Source organism: Podarcis vaucheri, assembly GCF_965113315.1.
Source record: "Podarcis vaucheri genome assembly, chromosome: 4".
NCBI classification, from domain to species: Eukaryota; Metazoa; Chordata; class Lepidosauria; order Squamata; family Lacertidae; genus Podarcis; species Podarcis vaucheri.
In genome coordinates, this window is record NC_138762.1 from 76686802 (window position 1) to 76706238 (window position 19437).

Here is a 19437-nt window from a genome sequence, read left to right on the forward strand (position 1 = left end):
TTTCCTAATCTGTCACAGTAAACCTTTGCAGATGCTCTAATAATTTTACAGTGTTGGCTTTTAAGTCAGACAATATAAATGCTTTTTTAGAAACAAAAAACGAAAAAGGTACAGTACAAGATGGCAATTTTCATCACAAGTTGATTCAATTACACATCTTTTCAGCCAGCTTTGATTTTATATATATATATAAAACCCTCTCTATTTTTATGCATTCCAGGTTCTTATTCCCATTTCTTTGTACGTCTCCATTGAAATCGTTAAAATATGTCAGGTGTTTTTTATTCATCAAGACAAGGATTTATTTGATGAAGAGACAGATCTTCAGCTACAGTGTCGTGCTCTGAATATCACTGAAGATTTAGGTCAGATTCAGTATATATTTTCAGACAAGACTGGAACTCTTACCGAGAATAAAATGGTTTTCCGAAGGTGCACTGTTTCTGGCGTAGAGTACTCCCACGATGCCAATGGCAAGTATGATATATTTTCATTTCATTTAATGTACATAAAATTGGCTCTCATCAATGGGGTTGGGTGGTAGAAAGGTTCAGTGCAGTTTGCATTTAACATTTAAGGGTGAACACACCTAATTTGCACTTTCCTAAACAAGAAGCACACTGAAACGCAGAGGTTTCAGTTGTGAAATTCACACTCACTTGAATTTTACAGTGCAGTTCTGCAGCCAAGTAATGAGTTGAGAAATGCATATTAAACACATTAAAATGGAATATAAGATGTTAAAGAAGAACATTTTTGCCTGGGGCCTAAAGGTATATAATGAAGGCACCAGCCAAACATCCCTGGGGAGAACATTCCACAAATGGGGGGCCACTGCAGAAAAGGCCCTTTCTCATGTTGCCACTCTCCAGAACTCTTGTGAAGAAGGGTCTCAGATGATGATCTCAGGGTCCAGGTAGGTTCATATGGAGAGAGGCACATATTGGTAGCAATAACATAAAAAAAAAATCATTGCTTTGGGGAAATGTGCATATTAGGCAAAACTGCATTTAAAAATGTGCAAAGGGAACTTTTCGCTGAAATGCTGATGAATCGCCATGAGAAATGTAAAAATAATTGAGAAGAATCTATGAGGGGGACAGTTAAAATCAACAAGATTTACCCATCCCTATTAAAAAGCCAGATTCTTGATTTGAGGTGTGTAAGCCAGAGCTGAACCAGTAGTTCTTAAATGATTTATTTTTCCGAGAAAGTTTCTGAGATTCTTCTTTACTCTCTCTCTCTCTCTCTTTCTCTCTCAACTTTGCAGAACTTTCTTCGCAGCAGTAGGCCTCAGCGTCTGCCTTGCATGGCACTGGTGCTTATGCCAGGCCAGGTGGCAATAAAGCCATAATTCACTGAAGGGAGTTCATGGAAGGAAAGTTTCAGGTCCTCACCTCGGCTCCTCGCAAAGCATCTACAGGGGGTTTGAGGTCCCCCCAATCCATGTGTGATAGAGCACGGGGGGAGAGAGAAAGAGGAACCTTTCCCTCCCATGATCATCCTTAAGTTATCTTAAGATCCTCATCTGATTTGAGGCAGTTCTTTCAGCAGCCCCTCACATCATGGCTCACCAGACCACTCAGAGGCTTTTGGCATGTGCTGGCGGCTGCAGGGCTTGGGGTTAGGAGAGACGGGCAACTTCCTTAGGAACATAGCAAGCTGTCTTAAAGCGAGTCAGGCTATTGGTACATCTCCTTCAGTATTGTCTACACTGGCTAGCAACAGTTTGTCCAGGGCTTCAGGCGGGACCTTTCTGCGTGAGAAACAGATGCCGTCTCACTGAGCTGGTTAAACTATCTTAGGCTCTGACCTGCTGAGCTCACCCATCCTGCCCCACCTCGAAACATCCATGAAGACACACAAACAAACGTTGAATGATTGAAATGAGCTTTATTCGCAAGTTGCTGCGTGTGTGTGTTTCTGAACAGCGCATACCTCTTTGCTCTTAATAACGTGCCTTCTGTTTGGGGCTAATCCAAGAACACCAGAAGTCAAGGAATAAAAATATTGACACTGGCAGTTGTCCCACTGTAGCATCTTATGGACTGTAAGGTTCATAGAAATTGCTTCTTTTGAGTTGGGCGGAGTACAGAGAGAGAATTTAATGTTCTGAGTGGTGTTGGTCATAGTGCAGATTGAATGGCCTTTCATGGTGTCAAAAGCTTAGCAATACATGTGAGGAGCATTTGCATCTTAAAAACACACCCTTTGCATCTTAAAACAGCAGAAAAAGTTGTCATACCAAATGAACCAGCTTTCTTTGGTCTTCTTGTGGAAACTCGGCGTCTGTTTCTGACATCTAATCATATCAGTGACCAGCCACAAAGTGTTGCATGTACAACAGGTCACAGTATTTTTGTGGCATGTCTAAACTGAACAGGGTCTGGCTGTGGCACAGTCGGGCCATACATTCCTGCTTGCCTCCACACTGATCACCAGCTCAGTACTTAAGAGGCAAAACTACACTAAAGGGTTTATGTGATGGCTTCAGATATAGATACAGTGGTACCTCGGGTTAAGTACTTAATTTGTTCCGGAGGTCTGTTCTTAACCTGAAACTGTTCTTAACCTGAAGCACCACTTTGTGTCCAGGGCAGGAGTAATTCTGTGTAACATGTTTCTTTATATTTCATAAACAAAGCGGTAAACTTTGAACTGGCTGAGCTTGCCTAAAACTTGCTTGCAGTTGGCATCCATTCATAGCTACTGATGAAATGAAGAAATGGGGGGGGGGGGATCCTGAACACATTTTGTAGAGTCACTATTTATTCTCCAAAGGCAGAAATCATTAATGAAATGAGGGCATTTTACACAATTAGTACCTACCCCTTTTCCTTCTTAGGCAGTGCCCAATCTATCCTTCCTTTTTAATTATGAGTGCCTCCCCCCCCACACGCACACACAGTTATTCTTTCTAAATTTGCACCTGTGCATTTTAAAGTTTGCACATTGCTTATTTTGGTCACAATAGAAACCCAGAGGGACTTGGTTAACTCTGCTATCCTAGAAGTCAATTAAATCGCAGTCCCTTTGAATCGCCCAGCCTCTTCTTCTCTTTCCTTATTTTCTTTCTTTCTTTCAGCACTGTGCATAAAATCTATTGTATGATATATAGGTGTGTGGGTAAGATTGTGCAAATTCAGCATTTAATAGTTAACGGCAAGCATGCGCATTCCAGGAGGGGAAAACAGGAAAGCAAAATTATACTTGGATGCGGATTCAGTCTTAGGAACCAGAAGGCAGCCAAGCCATTCCTAGTACGGGACCAGATGCGGGCAGGATAAACAGTGGGCACTCTTCAGTCCAGAATGCCTAGAGTGGCATGATAGTAGTTGCTCCCATCCTGCTGCAGATAGCATCTGCACCTTTCTGGGCTGATGAAGACACACTTCACGATGGAATATATGTCATCAGGATTACACTACAATCCACACAGTTGTGGGTGGAAGATGTAGACATGAATCATGAGTGAGGAGGTGGCAACCTGGTTGGCATCCATCTATCTTGAGAGACAATGGAGTGTGCAGCTGGGGATGAGTAAGAAGAATAATAATTTTGTATGCCCCCCTTTTTGACTAGGTTGCCCTAGCCATTCTGGGAGGCTCCCAACAGAATATTAAAAACACGATCAAACATTATAAACTTCCCTAAACAAGGCTGCCTTGAGATATCGTCTAAAAGTCAGATTGTTTATTTCCTTGACATTTGATGGAAGAGCGTTCCACAGGGCGGGTGCCACTACGAAGAAGGCCCTCTGCCTGGTTCCCTGTAGCCTCACTTCTCACAATGAGGGAACCGCCAGAAGGCCCTCAGAGCTGGACCTCAATGTCCAGACTGAACAATAGGGGTGGAGACATTCCTTCAGGTATACTGGGCAGGCCAATTAGGGCTTTAAAGGTCAGCACCAACACTTTGGATTGTGCTCGGGAATGTGCTGGGAGCCAATGTAGGTCTTTCAGGACCTGTGTTGTATGGTCTTGGCAGCCACTCCCAGTCACCAGTCTAGCTGCCGCATTCTAGATTAGTTGCAGTTTCCTGTTCACCTTCAAAGGTAGCCCCACGTAGAGCTCTTTGCAGTATTCCAAGCGGGAGATAACCAGAGCATGTACCACTCTGGCAAGACAGTCTGCGGGCAGGTTGGGTCTCAGCCAGCGTACCAGGTGGAACTGGTAGACAGCTGTCCAGGACACAGAATTGACTGACCTCCATGGACAGCTGTGAGTCCAAAATGACTCCCAGGCTGCGCACCTGGTCCTTCAGGGGCACAGTTACCTCATTCAAGACCAGAGAGTCCCCCACTGAATTCAAACCACTGCATTAGCATCAGCAAGTGACCTCCCCCGGGCTCAAGCCTGGGCAGAGTATATTAAGTTTCTGGGCTGGCCCTCTTGGCCTTGCTGATGTCATCCAAAGGAAAGCAGAGCAATACGTGCAGCACCAGCTTGGCTGCAGGTGTTGCCAGAAGGAGGTGTACAAGGTGACATCCAACCGTCTTAGGGACTCCACTTGAGATTTGCATAGGGTGTACTCTCTAGGTTTTTCTTCTCCCAAAGATATCCCACAAGGCAGCAGAGGTTGGGGACCAGAGTTTTCGTCTCCTAGGCTACCTTCCCAAGTTGACGAGCCCCATCTGCTCCTCACTTCCCTCTACAGAACATGTAGAAACCTCCTTCTTGACTGCTGGGCATACTTTTGTTCTCATCCGCTCAATCTTCCGGAGACCCATCGGCAACCATACTTCACTAAACATAGAAATAGAGCCTTGTTCAGGTAAAAAGATAACTTGGCAAGGCCAGAACAGAACTCAAAGGCCAATAAAAAGAACAGAGCACCTGTTACAATTGCACACCACCCAGTTCAGAAATCTCTGATTCTTCATCAATGAATTTGGGAAAATTGAGATTCTTTGAGAAGGGCTTGAGGAAATGTCGTCTTGGTTTACAAGTGCACCACAGCTGCAAAGGAATGAGCCAGGATCAGCAACAAACCATGCACTTGATCCTTCCCTATGGCATATTCTCTGGCAACTCTGTTAATGCATTGGCTCCCAGTACGTTTCCGAGCACAATTCAAAGTGTTGGTGGTGACCTTTAAAGCCCTAAACGGCCTCGGTCCTGTATACCTGAAGGAGCGTCTCCACCCCCATCATTCAGCCCGGACACTGAGGTCCAGCTCCAAGGGCCTTCTGATGGTTCCCTCACTGCAAGAAGTGAGGTTATAGGGAACCAGGCAGAGGGCCTTCTTGGTAGTGGCACCCGCCCTGTGGAACACCCTCCCTTCAGATGTGAAGGAAATAAATAGCTATCCTATCTTTAAAAGACACCTGAAGGCAGCCCTGTTCAGGGAAGTTTTTAATATTTAATGCTGTATTGTTTTTAATACTTGATTGGGAGCCGCCCAGAGTGGCTGGGGAAACTCAGCCAGATGGGCGGGGTATAAATAAATTATTATTATTATTATTATTATTATTATTATTATTATTATTATTATGGTAGCTGTGCTGTTGAGGATTCATTCGCCGGCAGCACAGCTAGTCTGCCAGTTGAGGCTTAGCATCCATCTTGTTCCTAGAAGTACTATGCCATTGTTGTTCCATTTAATACAAACAATGCGAATTCGCTGCCATCGTCTCCCTAATATTTGATTTCCAATATTAAAGCCTTTGCTGCAGATCCAGATTAATGTAGGTCCATAAATGTTATCTGGAATGCATTGCAGTTATGCCATCGCCTTTAAAGAAATGACATTTCAAATGTATCACTAAGGAAGTTCTTTTAATCCGCTTGACCACTTGGCATTGTAGTCCGCAAATAGATAACTGCCAGACTTAAAGCTATTTTAGTCCTTAACGAGTTTTTTTGAAGTGCCTTTGTGGAGTGAGGTTTTTGAAAATCATTATTCACAGCTATTTGCAGTGTTGCATTTATTACACTCTGACCTCCCATTTCCTCTTTCGCCACGGATTTTAAATTAATATCCTGTGAACAAAATTCTCGGCAAAGTTCCCAATCTTCCCTGATGAGTTGTCTTTGTTTGTTTGCTTTTAATCATCTAGGTGGCCTCTTTCTGGTTTATTTTATTTTATTATTCTTATTTTTGGTCTTTTGCTGGCAGAGCTGCAGATAATGTAGGTGGCTTTAGGGAAAGCTGTACCGCAAAGGGAGTTTTCTAATGGGCTCCGGTGGATTTTATGAGCTATTTCAGAATGTAATAGCCTTGTCACATTGAGCCAGAAAATGAGGGAAGCCATGTACTGCATTAAATAACTAATTATTTTGTCTATATCAGTCATTAAAAGTTGATGTTCAATTAAGACTCATCTGTGTTGCATTGTAATACCCAAATGGTTCGTTCTCCAGCAAGAGCCATATAATACGAAACGTGGGTGTCAAGAGTGCATAGTAGGGTGTGTTTGCATGGGACTTTTGAGGGAAGCTTGTCAGAGAGTCCTGGTTCCTTCCTGCACTGTTGAGGATGGAATGAATGCAAGAATGAGCAGCCTCTTTGTTCCTCAGACAGACAAGAAATATTTTGAGGAAGCAGGGATGATCATCTAAACTGGTGCAGAAGGAATGGAGAACCTGTGGCCCTCCAGATGTGTCTCACTAGCCCTGATGATTGACCATGCTGGCTGTGGCTGATGGGAGTTGGAATCAGCAACATCTGGAGGACCACATCCTGTATTACAGCTACTGGTGCAAGCAGACTTCCTTACCTGATGCAAGTAGCCTCCCCTCCACTTCCCTCCTTTGGTCAGAGATGGTGGTACATAAGCTGAAGCCTGATCTCTACCTGGTCATGTGTCATCAGCTGTGAGGTTAGATACTGGTGGGCTCATTTTCCCACAAGCCAGTTATATCCTGAACTGAAGCTATCATAGTCTCTCTCTCTCTCTCTCTCTCTCTCTCTCTCTCTCTCTCTCTCTCTCATAATATTTTATTCTTTTCCCCATATAGAATGTTACATTCATTACTCAACAACTGTATTCCTATTCAACAAAACTAATGACTTCCCACTCGCCCAACACCAATATTGATAGCCCAGATTACATGCAATTGCGCCTTTCAGGTTCCGTCTCATCGATAACATGTTTCTTAACGTATTCTGCTGTTTTCTTGCACTTCAAGCCCCTCTGTGGTCTTCGCATGCAGGAAGTGACTTTTTATATAGACTAGATATGGTTTCCATTTTTCTTTGAGAGATTCTAAATTTGTATCTTTCATCAGCGCCGTCCGTTTTGCCATCTCTGCATATTCCAAGATTTCCATCAGTCCTTCTTCCTTTGAAGGTGTTCTTCTTCCCTCCTTCCATTTCTGAGCTTAGAGAATCCTTGCTGCTGTAGTCACATACATAAATACCGTTGAGGCTTCCTTTGGGATTTTGCTGTATCGTATCCCCAGCAGGAAGGATTCTGGCCTCTTGGGGAAAGCTTTCATTGTCTCTTAAGTGTTTTCATGGCAGCTTAGTGGCAACATCTAGATCAGCATCGGCCGGGCTATCTGGAAGTACACGAATGTAGAGTGCTTCTGCACCATATACAAGAAACTGATTTCATGAGTATTTTTATCAACTCAACGCCAGGCCATTGGTCCCTGTTGCCCAAGATACTGGCTGGCAACTGTTTTCCGTATGTTTTCAGCTGGAACATAAGAAGTTGCCTTATGCCATTTCATACCATTGGTCCCTCTAGTGTCATATTGTCTACACCAACTGGCAGCATATCTCCAGGGTGCTAGGAAAGAGTCTCTGTCCCTGGCCTATGTGGAATTGAACCAGCGACCTTCTGGTTCCAATGCTAATGCTCTACTAATGAGCTGCAGCCCTTCTCAGGAGAAGCTAGCGATTAAACCAAGGACCTTAAATATGTAAGACATACACTCTGCAGCCGAGCTATACACTTATCCACATTGTATGTTTCTTTTGGGGGTGTCTTCTTCCATTTCAGGTTGGTTCTAGAGAGCCAAATCCAGAGCAGAAGTAGGACTTGTATATAGTCTGTCAGTGGCATCCTTGTAATTTTAAGATACTGAAAGGCATTAAAATGCCATTATCAAATAATTTGATCTGCATGCTTTGCAGCCAGTACTTGTGGAATAAGAAATCTACAGCTACGGCCAGGCATCCCAAACCGAACAATTTCCAGGTGTGTCTAATCCTGTGCCTGTTCTGCTGCCTATACCTGCAAATGAGAGGGGATTGTGCCCAAGTCCCTAATTCCCAAAAGAGTTAAACAACTGAATGCAGCATACTGAGGACTTAGCATCCTCAGGGCAGAAGACATTTCAGTAGTAGGGCTTCCAGGCTTCTAAGTCAATCTATTGTCTCCAAATCACATCCTCTGAGAAACCAAGCTGTGTGTTACTTTTCCTTTGGGGTTAGTCACTGGTTGGGTTGGCAGTGTTACCCAACGCATTTTTTATCTGTTCTGTACTCCTATTTCATTTTTGCATTTCTTCCACAAGCCAATTTTGTTGTTGTTATTTCTTGTCAATAGCAAAACGTATTGCCATGTACCAGGAAGCTGATTCCGAGGATGAAGAAGCTGCCCCTAAACCGGCGCCATTGTCCCAGCGGGACAGTATTAGCAGTCACCAGAGCATTAAGGTTGTCCACAGGAACCAGAGTACAAAATCTCATAGGCGCACGGGGAGCAGAGTGGAAGCCAAAAGAGCGAGCATCCTCTCAAAGCACACGGCTTTCAGTAGCCCCATGGTAAGTATTCCCTTTACGCTGGGGTCTTCCCGCTGAACCATTGTTTTAATCTTCCCATATCCAGGCCCCATCTGCACTATACATTTAAAGCAGTATCATAGCACTTTAGACAGCCGTGGCTTACCCCAAAGAATCCTGGGAAGTCTAAAGGTTGCTGAGAGACCTCTATTCCACTCCCTGAGCTGCAGTTCCCAGAGTTCCTGTTAAACTACTCTGGGAATCGTAGCTCTGTGAGAGGAATGGGGGTCTCCTAGCAACACTCAACACCCTAAGCCAGTGGTTTTTAACCAGTGTGCCGTGGCTCCCTGGGGTGCCTTGAATGATGGTCAGGGGTGCTGTGGGCAACACTGGCCTCTGTCCCTCTTTCCTTCCCTCCCTCCTCTGATGCCCTCTTGCGTCTCTGCCTCCCAAAGGCTTGCACAGCTGTTTGTTGCGGCAGCCCTGGCTACAAGCTCCCCAGGCGAATGGTGCCTCTGGGGCTGGCCAGGAGGTGCTTCCCAGGCCTCAGTGAGGCAGTGTGAGGAGGCATCTCTCTTTGGGGTAGGGGGTGGCAGCTCAGAGACCAGAGGTGGCAGCTGTGGCTGCTCAGAGGACTCTCAAAGAGAGAGGAGAGGAGGCTAAGGGAACGCTCCACCGAGGGAGGCTGTTTGAAAAAGACTGAGTGACATAACTGGGCTCCTGAGCCCCACAGGGGTGCTGCAGAAGGAATGTAGATGGTCAAGGGAGCCGTGGCCTCAAAAAGGTTAAAAGCCTCTGCCCTAACCAGACTATATTTCCCAGGATTCTTTGGGAGAATACATGACCAATCTAAAGTACTATGATACTGCTTTAAATGTATACTTTTGATGGAACCTTAGTTGTACAGTGGTATCTCAGATTAAGTACTTAATTCGTTCCGGAGGTCCGTACTTAACCTGAAACTGTTCTTAACCTGAAGCACCACTTTAGCTAATGGAGCCTCCTGCTGCTGCCCGATTTCTGTTCTCATCCTGAAGCAAAGTTCTTTCCCTGAAGCACTATTTCTGGGTTAGCGGAGTCTGTAACCTGAAGCATATGTAACCTGAAGCGTATGTAACCTGAGGTACCACTGTACTTAGAATAGGGTTGTACAACTTGTGGTTTACCAATGCAAATGCAGACCATGAGTCATCTACACTGCATCCCACCACAGGCTCAATACGTTTCTTGGTTTTGTTCCCTTTGGGGAACCGCAAAAGCAAAGTGACACTTGACACCTGTGTTCAGCTTTGTGAGTAACAAGCTGCGCAGGCCTCTGCTCATACCTCTGTTGGAATCTTTCATGTTTCGGTTTTCTAACGCATTGTTTCCTGCTATGCACTCTGCAGGTTTTATGCACGTTACCTCCCCACCTTGCCCCCAAAAATTTTGAGGCCAGTCATTTTTATAATCAAAGAGCATTGTGGCTCCTTAAACACTGTTTATTACGGCATGAGCTCTCGTGGATTTGAAAACCTGCCTTGCCAGATGCCCGAGTCCACGAAAGCTTATGTCGCAATCCAGTCTTTTAAAGTGCCACCAGACTCTACAGCTGTTTTTGCTGCAAGAGACATCATGCGGCTATCCCTAACTTTTGCAAGAAAATCACATGCAGTTTGTGCGCAGCCACTGATGTATGCTCCTTTGATGTTTGGTTTTTGCTGAGGGAGCAGAATTAAAATGCCTCAAATTCCTCAGTAGATTCCAGATAGACACAGGGAGGAGGCAGAAAAGTTGGAACAGAAGCATCAATTGGTGGTAGGCACATGCAGAGTAATTTTCAGATTGTACTTTGCAAAAGCATGCACAAAGTTTTGTCCTTTCATAAGGTAGAAAAGTCTGAAGGAGGAAGGCCTGGTTAGAGCATCTGATAAAAGAGAAAATGCCAGCAACAGTGGTGTTTGGCATGGAGACTGATTCCTGAAAGGGTCATGAGACACTACAGTAGTACCTCGGGTTACATACGCTTCAGGTTACAGACTCCACTAACCCAGAAATAGTGCTTCAGGTTAAGAACTTTGCTTCAGGATGAGAACAGAAATTGTGCTCCGGCAGCCCGGTGGCAGCAGGAGGCCCCATTAGCTAAAGTGGTGCTTCAGGTTAAGAACAGTTTCAGGTTAAGAACAGACCTCCAGAACGAATTAAGTACTTAACCCGAGGTACCACTGTAATTTGATAAAGGAGCTGGCCTCTCCTGATTTTTATGATGGTTACTGACTGCATACACACCAAACCTATAAAGTACACGCCCCCCCACCCCACCCAAGGGTCCGGGAACTGTAGTTTACTCCTCACTAGGGCCATTGCTATTGTTAAATTACTGGGCGTTGGTAGCCCTTGCTGATCTACTGCAGCTCACCCACCGATCTACCAGTAAATCCCAGCTGTCAGGGATCGTGCTGAGGAGGTCTGCACTGAGGACGAATGGTGGGAGGCTTTCCCTGCTTCCAATCCGGATCCTGAATCTTCCCAGGAGCAATGGGACAGTATAGATTTGGAGCAGTGGTTTGCAGAGGGACATAGTTCAGAAGACAGAAGTTGGGAAGAACTGGGTGGTGAACAGCTAGAAGAAGCACTGGGAGAGGGAGAGAGAGTTAACAGACTCAATTTCTCTGGAAAGTGTTCATCCGCTCAGCCCAAGTTCAAAGAGAGCAGATAAGATGACAGCACAGAAAGCACAGTGGTTGCGAGATCAGGTTGCAAGACACATAAGTGACGGGGGTGACTAGGGGGGAAGTGGGTGGAACGCTTAATTGGGAGCACCTTCATCCCTAGGAATGGCTTCTTTGTTCTCTTGCTGTGTTCATTAAAATCTCTAACTAGTAATAGACTCCTTTCGCTTTGTTCTGTTTATCTCCTACCAAAGGGGGGGAGGAAGTCGAATCCCTGAAGCCTGACCCCAGCCTACCTTCTGCTCACCCTTTCTGCAATACAAAGCACTAGCACAAGCTTCAGAATTAATGGGTATTACAGTTTGAGAAGCGAAAACATATTGGTGTTTGAATCAATACACATACTGCCAACGGTCTTAGCTGAAAACTTCTCTAAAGATGATTGGCAGGTGCACGGTCAAACATTGTTGCTTTCAGATTACTCTTAGGGTTATCTACCCCGATGTAAACAAGGAATGGTCATTACTTTGCTTCACAGTGTTTGCAAGCCGGTGGGGGGAGATTATCCCACCCCCCTTGCATACTGGAAAACGGTATTTGTAAAGCACAGGGCTTGGATTACGATATTCCGTGGGGCGAGAAAAAGTGGGTTTCTCCAAAGACACAGATGGGATTATCAGAGATATGCTTGACAGAGCACATCTGCAGAACAAGCTCAGCCTGGAGACTGGGAGAAGGGTGCCCTCGAAATGTGCCGGCCTGCAAGGGATTCACTTTGCCTGTCTTTCGATTCCAGGAAAAAGATATCACGCCGGATCCTCATTTGCTGCAGAAAGTCGACGAGTGTGCGAGCTACCTGGAGATCACGAGGAGCCACGACCGACCGTTATCGCAGCTGTCCCCCGAACTCTCTGACATCTTTGACTTTTTCATAGCACTGACCATTTGCAATACGGTGGTTGTCACGTCTCCGAACCAGCCGCGGCAGAAGGTAAGTTAGGGGATGTTAGGTGCCGGCATGGTTGCTTGAAAGCGAACAGGCAAGACTCCCACCGGTCTCAAGTCCATGTCTGCTCAATCGCTAGCAGAATCTGGGAGTGGATGGTCCTTAAACCTTCCCCAGCATAACAGTCATTTGACCCCCATCCTTCTCCTCCCCTCTCTGCGTGCGAACCGACTGTGCAGGGAGGGCGCTGGCAAAGGGGGATTTTCCTCCTCTCCGCCTTGCTCAGGCTCGGTGTTGTGGCTCTCTCTAGCATCTTCTGATCCCTGCCTTCCTTCCCCAATGGAGGCGGGACTTCCCTCCTCACCGGAGGAAGAGCTGCTTCACACGATTGGAGGCTCCCTGTAACACAGCTGCCCTTCCACCTCTTGCCTCTGAGCTGATGGCAGTTCCCTGACAGGGGAGAAACCGTGCAAAGCAGCTTAAGCCTGCTTTAGGATAGATTTTTGAAAGCCCTGACGTGAAAACCTAAGAAGAGGCTGCTGGATCAGTCTGATGGCCCATCTAGTTCTAGTCCTCATCCTGTGCTCACAGTGGCCAACCAGATGCTTTTGGGCAGCTGCGACTCTGCTTCTGCAGACTTTGGTGTGTCTGCGTGTTCCCTCTGAAAGAATCCCTGCAGAGATAATGGCTCTGACTCCTGAAAAAGTATAGTTTGATCCTGAGCATGTCCTCCCAGGCGTATTTACTGCCGTTTCCATGGACTTTGTCAAGGGCAGCGTTGATCTCATTAAATTTAATTGCAAAGAACCCTATACTGGAGCTGTATGGGGGGGGGGGAGACCAATGTCTGATTCTTCTTCTTTTGAGGCAATACAAGGATGATTTTAAACCACTTAGAGGTTTTGTTTCTAACAATTTAGCAGCATATAAATTTTGTTAAATAAACAAAGAATACTACATTGGGAGAAACATCTCATTTAAGGATTCGCGTGGCTGACAACAGTTATTCATGCCTAGGGCTTGTGCCTGCTCCTGATGGCTGCACCATCAAAGTCAGATAGGGCAAGAAAGGATGAAAAGGGGCAGGTGCTTGGGCAACTATTGAGGTTTTTTAAATATAATCACAGTAGTCTTGTTGGGCTCCAACTCCCATCAGCACCAGCCATCATGGCCAATGGTGACGGTTTATGCCGTTGGTTAGGGCATGGTGCTGATAATTCCAAGGTTGCAGGTTCGATCCCCATATGAGACAGCTGCATATTCCCGCATTGCACGGGGTTGGACTAGATGACCCTCGGGGTCCCTTCCAACTCTACAGTTCTAACATCTGGAGGGCCACAGGTTCCTGCGCCTGCTGTTTGTGTGCTGTTTTTATTTTTTGCTTTTGGAAGCCTTTTATTAGCTCCAGAAATGTGTGCAAAACATCCGCTGTGCTCTGCTTCTATTCATTTGCACTGTCAGATTTACATAGGCTGATTTCTCACACGAGTCTCCCTTCTTGGTGGTTGGTCCTTGTTTCTTTTTCTAAATTTATTTATTTGGTTTTTCAACTTAAAATTTTACAGAAATATATCAAACATAAATCATAAAAACAAGATTCCGAGGAATCTCCTGGGCTTCCACCCTCCCCTTTAGTGGGTCCTATTATTAATCAATTCCACATCTTTTATAAAAATCCAAACCCTTTACCTCTTCCTTTATATCCAGAATCAACCTTAAACTACAAGTGATATTCCAATCCTACTAACGATTTTAACTGTTTATAATGGTCTTTAAGATAAGTTTTAAAGTTTCCTCATTCCTTATTGAAATTTATTTCTGACACTTCCGGTCATTTTAGCCATTTCAGCAGAGTCCATTAACTTCATCAGCCATTCTTCTCTGGTATGAACTTTATCTTCTTTCCATTTCTGGGCCAGTAACATCTGTGCAGCCGTGGTTGCATACATAAGTAGCCTTTTCTGCTCCTTTGGGATTTCGGCACCTAGAATTCCTAAAAGGAGGGCTTCAGGCTTTTTAACAAAGGTTATTTAAAACATTTTTTCAACTCGTTATATATCATTTCCCAAAATCCTTTTACTACCTTACAATTCCACCACATATGATAAAAGGTGCCTTCTTTTTCCTTACATTTCCAGCATACATTTGAGCATGTTTTATACATTTTTGCTAATTTACTAGGAGTTAAATACCATCTGTACATCATTTTTGGTCCTCGTTTCTTAAGGTTCGGATCAGATTTGAGCTGAAGTCTCCCGTCAAGACCATTGAGGATTTCATTCGGAGACTTACGCCCAGCCGCCTGACGTCCGGCTCCAACAACAGCAGCTCGTCCAGCCTGGCCACCAGCAAATCGACACAGCGAGCTGGTTCCAGCATGATCTCGTCCGCATCCACGGAAAGCACTTTACTCAACGAAGAAGAAAAGCTAGCTAACTCTGCCCAGGTGAATAACAATAGCTACAGTTCCCAGCAGCCCAAATGGACACTGGGCAATGGGCCGAGAGAGGGTGAACTACGCTACGAGGCAGAGAGCCCAGACGAAGCCGCCCTTGTCTATGCGGCAAGAGCCTACGACTGTGCTTTGGTTGGTAGGCTTCCTGACCAGGTCTCTGTAGAGCTGCCTCACCTGGGGAGACTGACCTTTGAACTCTTGCACATTCTGGGCTTCGACTCCATCCGGAAACGGATGTCTGTGGTGGTCAGGCATCCTCTCACCGATGAGATCAATGTTTACACTAAAGGAGCGGATTCGGCTATCATGGATCTCCTTCTGCCCTGCTCTTCAGGTACAAACTTCCCCTCTCAGGTTATGGAAAAAAGCATAACAGCTTAGGGCTGACTTTCTCTGCCACGACACAGATAGATTTGTGCCCTGCTGTAATTTTTTTTGAGGAACTATGTTCGTAGCATCTTCCGTCTTTATGATCTCTTTAGAAGCAGCAACCTGACAGTGAGGTATTGGCCCTTTGGCTGAACAAATCTAAAAATGGATGAGCTTTCACTCGCTGTAGTATTCAATGTATTGTGCTGGGTTATTTTTTTCCAGAATTTTTATATTTGGAGCAGTTTTTCCCGTCCATTTGCAGAGATTTGTGTTCTGAACTTAAGCAGGGGGGGATCTGAAATCAATGAAAAGTGGCGATGTTCTGTAGTCGATGCTTTGATGTCGCCAATAAAATATGAGGCTGAAATGAACTCTGTACTTCGGATTTGCTAGTCAAATTGGATTGTTTTCTTTGACACATTTGCAACTTGTGGATCCGTGAACTTCAGTCCTTTAGTCTGACAGCAAATGTTGGTTTCAGCATAAATTTCTTACCATAATTAACTTAATCTTACTGGAAAACACTAGAGCAAATTGCCGTGAAATCGTTTTCGTTCTGCATTATTTGTTTAATAAAATAAACAAACATGCAAGCTTGGACTTTTTGTCCTTCACATACGTAAGTTAGACTAGGACCACAGAATTAAGAACTGTTTGTCATTCTAGCACCAAAAGTAACCTTCCCTATTCGGATATGCTACTTAGATCTTGCAGCCTAAAAAAACTTGCTTCGGAATGTCTGTTTCTTGCTAGCTGAAAGAGAGCTCTAGTTCAAGAAATATGTGGTGACAAATGCAATCATGTCTTATTATTACAATTTAAAATATGAACAATTTATAATGCTCATTTATCCAGTAACAACACGGAACTGAATATTGTAATTGGCTTAGCTTAGAGAATCCTGGGAAATGGAGGATTATTTGCCACAGAAACAAGTTTTTAGCCCTCCTTTTTCTGTCTATCTATCTATCTATATATATATAGAGAGAGAGATGGTTTCTACTCCATTTTGTGAAGACCTCTGATGGCTCACCAGAGATAATTTAAGTAATACATCTAAAAATAACAAAATGCCACCCAGCATAAGTATTAACAAATTCAGCAAAGCAACCAGGCTAAAGTTGATGCTATGCGATGAAGGCTCAAAACTCCAAATCCATATCAGTGCATTTCTTTCTGTTCCTCCCCTTGTTATCATTTCTTCTACCTACTTTTCCTTAACAAAAAAAACAACAACAAACCAACCTCAAAGCTTAGAAGCAAAGTTCATAAAACTCCAGTATTGTCCAGAAAATCAAAACATTCCATAGGTACATGGTCTTGGTGGCATCTGAAGCCCATTGTCTATGTACCACCCTAGTTCCATCTCTGTGATTCCCCCCCATAGTGAGCTACATTAGTGCAACCCAGCACAGCTCATCTTGTAGAAATAGGATTGCAACCAATAAAGTAGGATAGACATGTCCTTCTCATGGAATAAATGATACACCTGTAGCTATATCAATGCAAGCAACTGAACAGAAAGTAAACATTAAAAAATAATAATACAAGACTCTGGCACATTTTTAAATAAGAGAAAAACTATGTGGCATACACAAAATAATGGTCTTTGAGCAGGAAGATTTGGGGTTTCCCGGGGGAATACTAGTGTTGCTATTATATATATGGCTTTTCTTTCCAGCCATGAGAGAGAGAAAAGGATTGTTCATTTTTAGACTACCAAATTACTGGTATTTAATAATTTTTAAGTGTTTTGCTTTTTTAAAAAAAAATCATTTCCAGATGACCCTAGAGACAGACATCAAAAGAAAATCCGAAGCAAAACTCAGAATTTTCTTAATCTTTATGCTGCTGATGGGCTGAGAACTTTGTGCATTGCAAAGAAAGTAAGTGCCTGAAATGTCCTAAATTCATTGGGGGGGTGTATCTCACATATATGGGGAGGGGGTTGTTATTTTATTTATATATATATATATATATATATATATATATATATATATATATATATGCTTTCGTAGATTTTCACGGGTACAGGAATGCAGGTTTTGGTGTCTTCGGGTGTCTTCCCGTGTAAGAGTCGGGGTGTCTGTGCGACGTTTCGACGAGGTCTCACTCGTCATCTTCAGGCTGGTGCTTTCGGCTTCTTGTTACTGGAACAGAGCAGAGTCTTGTGTTTGAGTTCCTATAAATACTGTTGAGGGGTGTGGTGTATAGCCTCCAACGTTCTGGGCAGAGAGGAAGTTCCTAGATTAGTGTGCCTTTTCTTCTTTTGTTCCTTAATTATTTGAGGGATATCTTGGGTGATTTCATGAGTGATATTCTGAATATCACTGGGTGGGTCATTAAGTGTAGATTAGTTGCTAAAGCTTTCGTGTCTTGACCTCTTGAGCTTGTGAAGAGTTTTTCTGAGAAGATGGCTGTGCTGCATTTAGTTGTGCTCTGGCTTGGCTTCGTGTATAGGGGCGAGCTATGGTTTTGTGCCTTGTGCCAGCCAGATCTGTGTAGGGATTGCAGGGGGGTGCAGCATCCGGAGGTGCCACTATAGTTTGGTTACTGGATGGAGTCTGTAATATGTCTGTGGAGAGGGTCTGGGTTTGGGTCTGGTGTGGTTGATTGGTGACGGCGTTCTGTGTGCCTCTGGTTCTGGTGTCGGTTTTTGTGGGGAGGGCTAATTTCCAGATGTCTGGCAGGCGGGACGTGTCGTCACGCTTGTTCATGTTGTGAGGGTGTTTCTCTATCTCGATGGCTTCCATGATTATTCTCTTGTGGTGATGTTCCATGTTAAAGAGCAATTTGGAATCTGCAAAATTAATTTCGTGTCCTGTTTCTTTCATGTGTTGGAAAAGAGAGGAAGTTTTTTCTTCTTTTTTGACGGCATTCTTGTGTTCTGCGATACGTGCATATATTCGTCTGTTTGTTTGTCCAATGTACGTGGCTGGGCAGACTTTGCAGGGTATTTCATAGACCCCTTGGTTTTCCAGCTGGATTTTGTCTTTTGGGTTTCTGAGGATATTGGCTATTTTTTGGTTGGTGCAGAAGGCTGTTTTGATATTGTGTTTATGGAGGATTTTGCTGATTTTGTCTGTAGTGCCCTTGATATAAGGAAGGAGGGCCATGCCATTGTTTTCTTCTGTGTCTTGGTTTTTGGGGGGTGTTTCTTTTTGGATTAGCTTCGTAACCCTGTTTTTCTGGTATCCATTGGCGATTAACACATTTGAGAGATTCTGTAACTCAGTTGTCAAGTGGTCTTTGTCAGCCAGGCGTTTGGTTCTGGAGATGAGAGTCTTGGCTACGGAGTTTATTTGTGCAGGGTGGTGGTGTGATTGTGCATGTAAGTAGCGGTTGGTGTGTGTTTTTTTCCGGTAGATAGTGTGTCCTAGGGAGCCATCAGGTTTTTTGTAGATTAGGACGTCAAGAAAGGGGAGTTGGTTGTTGTCTTCTATTTCCAGACACCCCGACTCTTACACGGGAAGACACCCGAAGACACCAAAACCTGCATATATATATATATATATATATATATATATATATATATATACATACATATACACATACACACACACACACACACATACACACACACACACACACACACACACACACAGCATGAGGTATTTTCAAACCTACTGAAACCATGGGGTTATTCATCCGGTGTCTCTGTGCTGGTCCGTGGCCTTTTATGTTCCTTTGATGTGAATGTTCCTCCTCCTTGCCTCCCTCCCTCCCTATTTCCTTCCTCAACAGGTCCTGAGCAAGGAAGACTATTCCTGCTGGTTGAAAAGTCACATTGAAGCAGAATCTTCCATCGACAACCGGGAAGAGCTGCTGTTCCAGTCGGCCGTTCGGATAGAGACTGATTTGCATCTTCTAGGTAACAGCAAGCAGAAAAGAAAGGCATTGAGAGGGTGAACTTGAGAAGCATTCTCCCAGTGGTTGCCATTAAGCTCTGGAATTACTTGCAGTCAGGTGGTATATCAGCTGAGATGGATGCAGCATATTCTGGAACACCTGATTGCGCTTTCGATTTTCCTAGTCCACCTAGTCCCACATAATACAGTCATACCTCGGGTTGCAAACATGATCCGTGTGGGAGGCACGTTCGCAACCCACAGCGTTCGCAACCCACAGTGCCGCGTCTGCACACACGCCTGAAGCGCTTTGGCGCTTATGCGCAAGTCACAATTTAGCACTTCTGCGCGAGCGCCGAAATCCGGAAGTAACCCGTTCTGGTACTTCCGGGTTCAGCACAGTCCGTAACCCGAAAACGCGCAACCCATGGGGTTCGCAACCCAAGGTATGACTGTAAAGGGGGAATTCAAATGGAGCCCTCACAGTCACAG

The 19437-nt window shown here is 44.4% G+C and overlaps 1 protein-coding gene and 1 long non-coding RNA gene across 3 annotated transcripts in view; one reads left to right on the plus strand and one right to left on the minus strand.

Annotated features, from left to right (window-relative positions):
• Positions 1-19437, plus strand: part of ATP10A (ATPase phospholipid transporting 10A (putative)) — a 144935-nt gene that overhangs the window by 103594 nt on the left and 21904 nt on the right. For both annotated transcript variants that reach the window (XM_082220009.1, XM_082220008.1), the window contains 6 exons: positions 221-473; positions 8498-8715; positions 12121-12315; positions 14498-15059; positions 16880-16983; positions 18842-18968. In XM_082220009.1, coding sequence (XP_082076135.1) covers positions 221-473; positions 8498-8715; positions 12121-12315; positions 14498-15059; positions 16880-16983; positions 18842-18968 — 1459 coding nt within the window. The remainder of the gene's footprint in view (positions 1-220; positions 474-8497; positions 8716-12120; positions 12316-14497; positions 15060-16879; positions 16984-18841; positions 18969-19437) is intronic.
• The window catches only part of LOC309530925, a 64328-nt gene continuing 57570 nt past the window's right edge, over positions 12680-19437 (minus strand). The window contains exon 3 of the long non-coding RNA XR_014218955.1: positions 12680-14254. This is a non-coding gene — a long non-coding RNA (uncharacterized lncRNA). The remainder of the gene's footprint in view (positions 14255-19437) is intronic.